The sequence below is a fragment of the Otolemur garnettii genome, unplaced genomic scaffold (assembly GCF_000181295.1).
Source record: "Otolemur garnettii isolate 467f Iridium unplaced genomic scaffold, OtoGar3 scaffold00010, whole genome shotgun sequence".
Taxonomy (NCBI): Eukaryota; Metazoa; Chordata; class Mammalia; order Primates; family Galagidae; genus Otolemur; species Otolemur garnettii.
The window spans coordinates 34,678,156-34,686,419 of record NW_003852405.1 but is presented as its reverse complement, the minus strand read 5'-3'; the positions used below and the strand labels follow the sequence as shown (position 1 = coordinate 34,686,419).

At 41.3% G+C, this 8,264-nt stretch overlaps 1 protein-coding gene across 1 annotated transcript in view; it reads left to right on the top strand.

Annotated features, from left to right (window-relative positions):
- Window positions 1-8,264, top strand: part of LRRC7 (leucine rich repeat containing 7) — a 463,713-nt gene that overhangs the window by 159,964 nt on the left and 295,485 nt on the right. The window contains exon 3 of the mRNA XM_012801636.1: window positions 592-794. Coding sequence (XP_012657090.1) covers window positions 592-794 — 203 coding nt within the window. The remainder of the gene's footprint in view (window positions 1-591; window positions 795-8,264) is intronic.

Genomic DNA, 8,264 nt, shown 5'->3' with positions numbered 1-8,264 from the left:
AAAAAAAAAAAAAAAAGAATTTAAACTCTGTGAAAATAGGGTCTTGGTTCCATGCATTGCTCCATCACCTACATCAGTGACTGTTACACAGCAGGTGTTCAGTTTCTGTTCAGTGATGGGATGGATTTGTGGGTTTGAAAGAGGGCACCATGAACTTTGAGTATGAAACTTTAATATTTTTATAGAAATCAGAGAAATGATTCTGAAGATGTCTGTTCTACACTGTAATTTGTGTAAAACTACAGAGCATATTATATAGATCCAGGTTTCAAGTGAGAGGGGAGTCAGCTGGTAGCATTGCACTGAGTCAAGGTTCTGGCCTGATTTTGCCATTTTGAAGCTGTGTGGTGAGGGGAAGTATCTCAACCTTTCTGAGTCCATTTTTAAATGGGCACAAAATCTATCTCACTTACCTTCTAGGGCTGTTTAAGAACTCAATGATATAACGCATGTATGTATCCTATATAAGCTTAAAGCCCATAGAATTATGAAATATATAACAAATCAATACTCTAAGCTTTCAGTATTGCAAGAATTCCTAACACGTGCAGCTAGTTAAGGTTTTTTGTCTGTTTGCTTGTTTTTCTCTAGTGCAGTGCCTGGAGATGACCACCAAACGGAAGATCATCGGCCGTCTGGTGCCGTGCCGATGTTTCCGAGGTGAAGAAGAAATCATCTCGGTTTTAGATTACTCCCACTGCAGTCTGCAGCAGGTGCCGAAGGAGGTCTTTAACTTTGAACGGACATTAGAGGAGCTTTATCTAGATGCCAATCAAATTGAAGAGCTACCTAAGGTAATTCTTTTGATAACTTAAAAAAAAAATCCACTGTAAATGAGTATTGTATAATTTTCAAAGACTGGGTATAATAATGTTAATTTTCTCCATCTATCTGGGTAATTGACAAGTCACTGAAATTGACATAGCTTCCCCCAATATTCTCATTGCCTGCTAATACCACTCCATACGTACTTTCTTGTGATAGCGTAATAAATAGCCAGACTCTATGGAACTCATCATTTTTATTTAAAATGGTCTCTATAAAAACACAGATTGCAGGGTTGAGCATCACAGGAAAAATATGACACTACTGCAAAACTAAAAATCTGTATATGGTATGTTAAGGTGACATTATTTTACAATCTTGAATTGTATGTCGTAAGTCTGAGAAAGTGTTTTATATACCATAATACTATTATGAAAAACATGCTTTACATCCCTGGATCCTAACTATTTGATTATTATAATCAACACTCAATGTTTACATGACACATAGCTAGTAAAAGTGATCTACTAAAAATTTTAACTATTAAATTTCACATGCACACACACATACACACACACAGAGAGAGAAAACCAGGCCTCCTATGGCCTCATTCTCCCTTGCAGAAAAGGTTGGATAATAAGAGATTAGCTAAAACAGACTGAAGCCTCACAGCAGAGAGGTTCAAAATGAAAACCAGGGCACCTAGCAGCCACCTGTGTAGTAACTCAGAGTAAGTCATTGGCACATCATTTACCTGTGACAGATTTATAAAGAGGGAATAAAATTGTCATGCCCCCTATTTCCATTGTTTATGCTAAATAAAGATGTGTGTTAAGTGTCTAGTCACCAGGAAAAGAATCTTCCACAATAAGAAGTTGAATTGCATTATCAGAATCTGAAATTTCACTGTGCTAATCAAAACAAACTATGAATAGCTGGTTTCATTTAGGATTATGGATTATGTTGTTTCTATAACACTTTAAAGTTAGAACTATGTGATGTGTACTTCAAAAATGATATCCCTTATTTTTGACAACCTACATCTATAGTGTTATCTGGGTTCTCTCCTCAGGAGAGCTGAGTCAGGTCTACTAGTTGGTCACATGGGTTAGCTGCAGAGCTGTCTGACACGGATTGTCCCTCCACCAGAGGAGAAGCTGCTTAGGGCACTGATGCCACCTCCCTCACCCCACCGCCCTGTACACGGCAGGCCTGGTGACTTCCACACCATGGATACCACGTCTCTGCTTCCCGACTGGTGGAATAATGCAGAGAACTTTATGCGCTATAGAACTTGATTAGCAAAAGCTATGAGGTTAGAAAAGTCTTAAGTGCGGTCTCTTATTTATAAGTCAGAAAAATAAGGTCAGGTTTTACTTGTCTTTAGGTCCAACCCATGGAGGATTGGCACGTCAAATAAAAGACACCAATTCAAATCTGAATTTTAAATTTAAAAAAACAGAGGATTTTTTGTTTAATTACATCATAAACAGTGCACGGGATCCATTTGCACTAAAAAAAGGAGTTTTTAATTTACCTTAAATTCAAAGTTAACTGGGCATCCTCTATTTGTATTTGCGACATCTGGCAACCCTGGGCCAATCTAGTCATCTGAAATCTTCTAGATCCATGCAAGAGATTGTCTAAGATCTCTAAGTAAAAACAGGTTAATTGATCAGGAAAGTGATTATTTAATAATCTACTCTGTTGCATATTACTTGAAGCTTCACACAAGAGAAGTAAATCTCAATCCCTGCTCTTCAGAATTTGACAATCTAATTACCAAGAAAAACTGAAGCATTAGGGGTGAGTGCTCAGTATTGTAAAATCAGGGCCAAAGAGCCAGAAACGGCTGTGGACTTTGTGTGTGCAAGAGTTCCGTTCTTAGAGAGGTGGGGGGGAGGCCTTGACCAAAAAGCAGAGATGCAGAATTGAAGATGTGTGGGAGAAGAACAGAGTTAGCTGGAGTCTAGGATCGCAGCTGCCTGTGGGTGAATTCAACACTATACAGAGCGAGAAGGAAGATTCGGATTCTGAGAGCTCTTGGCAGTCACATCGCACTGTGTGGCTTAATGGGTTAGTGAGGTGACACCATGGAGAGTCTTATCCAGCAGGCCACTCACTGGGGCCTCAGACATTCTGGCTGTTTAGTTAGTTCAAACAGTTGGGACAGTGGCCTGACAATAAATAAAAATAAGTGCACCACAGACTAACATTCTACCACCACGTTAGAATAAAGATAAATCATTATCCTTTGTCGCTGGAGTGCTTTACATACTTCAAAGATCTTTCACATAATCTCCTAAGATTCCTGTGAGTTCCCAGATTTGATTTTGTTATTTTCATAAAACTGCCTTGAGAGGTAGTGTCTTCTAAAGATGTGATGTAATGAGATGTGATCTAAATGATCTAACATTGGGATACGAACAGCATAGAACGTGAATATATCTGTGCATTATTAAAAATAGGAAATTAAAAATAAAGGGAATGCCGTATCAGCTACAGTTTAGTAATGTCTGTTTCAAGCAATGGAAAACTCAAAATCCAAATGGACTTAAGAAAAAAACAGGCTGACTGGCTCAAGTGGAAGGTCCGTCTCAGGACAGGACTCTGCTCACCCTCTGCAGGGATCTGTGGCCGGCTGGCTTCTCTCTTGGTGGCAGAGGGCTGCGTGAGTACTAGGCTTCACCTCCACACCACCCGAAAACAGAAATCTGAAACTCTCTCTGTTTCTGAGAACAACAAAGGTGTTGCCCCTAGAATTCCTCAGCCTGTATCCTTAAGTCTCACTGGTCCTACCTGGGGCACACATTTACCACTGCGTCAGTTCCTTTGCTATTTGATTACAGAATAAGCTATAATATTATGCAAGAAAATGGATTACCGTCATAATGATGGGTCACCTCTGTGGAGCTGTGACAGGTAGCAACAGTACGAGGGAGGTGTGGAAGGTCTGTGGGGAGGTGACCACAGTGCCCGCTGCAAACTAACTGCTCTGCAATGATTATCTTATGGGGAAAAGTTGCTTTAAATAAAAAACTATGCGTACAGTTTTTAATGGCCTATCGGCAGAGCATCGAAATCCTTGAGAATCTGACTTTAAAGTCAGAGTACTTTGGTGCCATCTCATTTTGTGGTTTTCCTTGTACTCCTCTGGCTTTACTGCTGTTGTAATTTGCTAGGGGTTGACTAACATGATAGCCATTTTTATTCTCGATATTATGTTATCATAAGATTTTTTATATGTTCTTATGCTTTGCTTTCTGATATTTTGTACAGAGGATAGTCTAGGGGGTCATGAATCTCTACTATAAAATGTTATTCAAGAAGCAGAAAACAAGAAATGGAAGTAATGGCACGAGGAAGAATATGTCAAGAGTGTGTCAGGAAAGATGCAAAAATAGATATGAAAGAACAGGAAGGATCTTGGTTGAGAATAGTTCAATCTGTGTGTCTTAATTTTCTATAGTGGAAGGCAGAAATATAAAATGACATGCCTTTCACACAGTGACAGAAACCCACACAGCTGATAATTTAGTAGTGTGTTGCTTGTTATTTTGGATCAGGGACTTAAAATTACAGGCAGAATAATAGACCATAACAGGTGCATATTATAGATGAAGTAGTGTGGGACGGGAAATGGGAAAAAAGCAACAAAGAGGGAAAAACTGCCGAGAAACTTCCTGAAACTGAAGAACTTCTCCAAAGAGAATATTAATAATTCTGGAAAAGCCAGCATGTGGCCAAAATTGAAAGCCATGGTGCGTGAATTTGCTAGATGAAGTCAATTTAACCATACACAAAAAGGAACAGGATTAAATTTGGAGCACCATACTTTCACAGTTGTCTCTACTTAAAAGTTTATAACCTACTCTAAAAATACTTTGCAGATTAAGAACCTGAGCTTTTGATCCAAGCAAACCTGTGATTAGATCCTGCTGTTTGGTTGGAGAAAGCATTTAATTTTCTGGAAACCTCAGTTTATTCATTAGGGACAGATAGGGAGGGGTAGATTGATGATGAGAAAGAGAACTGGGTGAGATGGTGCAGGTGGAATATGGCATTTGTTATTTTCCCATCAAAGCTGAAGATTTCCATGTTAATTACTTCGAATCAAACAAGGGTAAGATTTTGTAACATCTCAGGATGGTCCTGGGTGTTGACTACACAACACAAAATACCAAAACATGGCTTATCATTATCACGTATCTCCAAAGAGTCTTCTAGAAAAACCATTCCCCTGCCCGTAAAAGCTCTTAAGTTTCCGACCCTATGCAGTTACACCAACGTAGCTGTGACAAGCCCACTACTTCCTCAGGAGATTTCCTTGACTCTCAGAATCACAATATTATATCATTTTGAGTAGAGGCTCCCTGGGGGGTTATTTATTTTAACCTTCAATTATGACAGTCCAATTAGACTAGAAAAGTTAGTCAACTTTCCTTAGTCTACATCACATGTTAGAGTCCTATCCAAAATGATTATCAATGACTATGTATTAGAAAAGAAGAAGTTATGGTGCAGTAAAAACAAATCAAAATCTCCGTGGATAACTGCACAGAAATTTTTCTGTGTGTCCCGTGATTGTTGGCAGGGACTCCACTTTTCAGGAGCAAATACCTAACGACCAGTCCAACTTCCCACTCAATGCAGGAAAGTGTTCTCTTGCTACAGTCATCCAGTCTCTTCATGACCATTTCTTTAATAGAAAAAAAGTGACTGACTTAGGAGGAAGACCGTTATATTACTGGAAAGCTCTGCAGTGTGTCAGTGACGGTTTCCTGTGTCTGTCCATCTATCCATCCACCCAGCACAGGGGCAGGAGTTCAGGGAGACACAGAGATCAATAAGGCATGCTTCCCCTGGAAAGGAACCACGCTTGATTCCATGATTACTGCCTGGAGCCTTCAAATATTTTAAAGGAATTCATGTCCTTTGCCTCGGAGTTCCCTTTTCTAAGATAAGTTTCCAAGTTTTCTTGACCATTTTTCAAAGATATGTTTTCTAGACTTGACTATCTTGGTTACTTTCCTGTGGATACATTCTAGTAATTAGCTTGGTTTTAGAAACTGATTTATCTATAAAACTATTGATCCAAAGGGAAGTATCTAACAAGCAGCAAACGAAATATAGTAGGACACAGAAGAGAGATCTGAGTTGGGTGTGAATTTTTAAGAGTCATCCCCCAGCAGTAAGAGTTAATATCAAGAGGCCAAAGGAAAAATGCCCTCGGAGAGAAAGGGAAAAAGCAATAATTGCGGAGAAACAAATATTAAACTTTGAAAAGTGAAATCATAATGCGAATTCACTGCTGGAACTTTGCCTAGAAATTATCTTTATTTCCCCAGAAGTCATGGCAACTTTGCATACAGGGGTGAAGTTGGAATATATTACTGTGCTCAAGAAGTGAAAACCTCGGCATGGGTGGGAGAAATGTCCCGTCTCAGCTGCTTCTGAGCTCGGTTTCAGGAGCTTGCAGCATTTGTGTGTCCTAAGGAGCGGAGGAAACAGACATGGCGACTTTCAGTGTAGCACTTTCAAAACTAATTCCAGATTTTCTAATCTTCCAAGTCATTTAAGAGTGAGCATCTCACGTGTAGAGACCACAAATTAGCTGTTCTATATGTGAGGGAAATAAGGGTCTGGCCTTCTGTTAGAAGCTGTGAGATGCTCCGAGTCAGCACAGCGCTGGTGAGGTGCAGAGGAGTCAGCACAGCGCTGGTGAGGTGCAGAGAAGGCATGCGGGGAAGGCATGCAGGCAGTGAAAAGAACTAGCTGGGAAATCAAAGAAACAAAAATCAGCTTGAATAGTAAGCTGTGTGATTGTATAGCACTCATTTTCTGGAGGCTCATGGGTGGTGTCTTCATTTGGGGCTAGTTCTACCTTGGCATAAACCAGGCCACAGGTCATAGATTTTTCAATGCAGCAAAGTGTGGGAACTGAGATTCTCTTTCTTTCACTAAGTAAAAAATTTCAAATTCTCATGTTTCACTTTTATTACTTTATTGCAAAAAGAATGCTTTAACAGCCCAGTGTGGAAAACACCCATCATCACAGAATGCACGGGGCCCCTCCCCCCAAGAACAGACAGGCAGTACAGATGTACACTCTGATTTTTTTTAAATAGAAGTTTTACTGAGATGCAATTTACATATTGTCACATTCATTTTTACAAATCCAGTTATAGTCGCAGAATTGCACCACCATCACCATCTAATTCTAGGACATTTGCATCACCTCCTGGTCACCTCCACGTCACTGCGTTCCCGAGCCCGGGCAATTTCTTTCTCCATAGATTAGCTTTTCCAGAAATTTCATATAAACAGAATCATGCAGCGGGGGGCCTTTTGAGACTGGTTTCGTCACTGGGTCTCCGTTTTCAGGATTCGTTCGTGTTGTAACACGTGTCACCTAATAATTATCTTGTATAAGGATACACTGTATACCATTATTTTAAAAAACAGTATATAACGCTTTTTTGTATGCAGCAGAAATTATTATAAAATGTTATTTTTCTATAGCACAGGAGCATAACTGTTTCGTTGCAAGTCGTTAGTCTGGGGCTTTACAGTCACTCTGTCACATACACAGAGTTCACCTCCAATACCCACTTTCGGTATTATGTTTTAATTAAGCAATTGTTTAATTTTACAAAAGTATGTAGTAAAAATGAAAGTAAATGTGTTACAGTATCCTACTTAATACAGAGTTCTATATGTAAGTTGAAAGGTAATAGAAAGATCAGCCTCCATTGCTTCTCCTGGGGCAGAGCGTCTCCGGGACGGCAGGGCCAGGCCGGGAGGGCAGGGCTGGGCTGGGAGGCAGGGCCAGGCCGGGAGGGGTCAGGGTCAGGCCGGGAGGGCAGGGCCAGGCCGGGAGGGCAGGGCTGGGTGCCCACTGCCCACATGGCCGCTCCTGCTGGAACGTGCAGCCGCAGCATTGAAGGTCCACCAGCAAGCAGGCGGAGACTGATCATAAAGGATGGTTTAGACGGGCAAAAACTTTGTCACCATCCGCCTCTAGTCACTGCCCATGAAATAGAAGAAACCTCCACCAACTCTTCAGAAAGTGAATGAAGGACAAAAATGCATCTGAATCACTCCGCTGCCAGCAGGTGAAGTGGGGCTGCGAGTTACGACAAGCAAAAGGGCTGTGACCGCTGCTGGGGCCAAGCGTGGAAACGCCCGAGGAGCTTTTCCCCCTGCCAGGCTGCTGGTCCCTGCGGCTCGCCCCTTCACTTCGTTATTTCCTTTACGTCTCCCCTACAGTTGTCACGGAAATGCTTTGCCCCTTTATCTTACACAAAGGAACACCCAGCACCACCGCGCTTTGCCTGCAGCAAAACGTAGGGCTCCGTTGTGTCCCTCGGAGACGTCCAGTAGGACTCGCCTGTGATTACCAGGGTTAGGGTGCTGTCAGCCGTGTCCCTCGGAGATGTCCAGTAGGATTCTTCTGTGATTACCAGGGTTAGGGTGCTGCCCGCTGTGTCCCTCAGAGA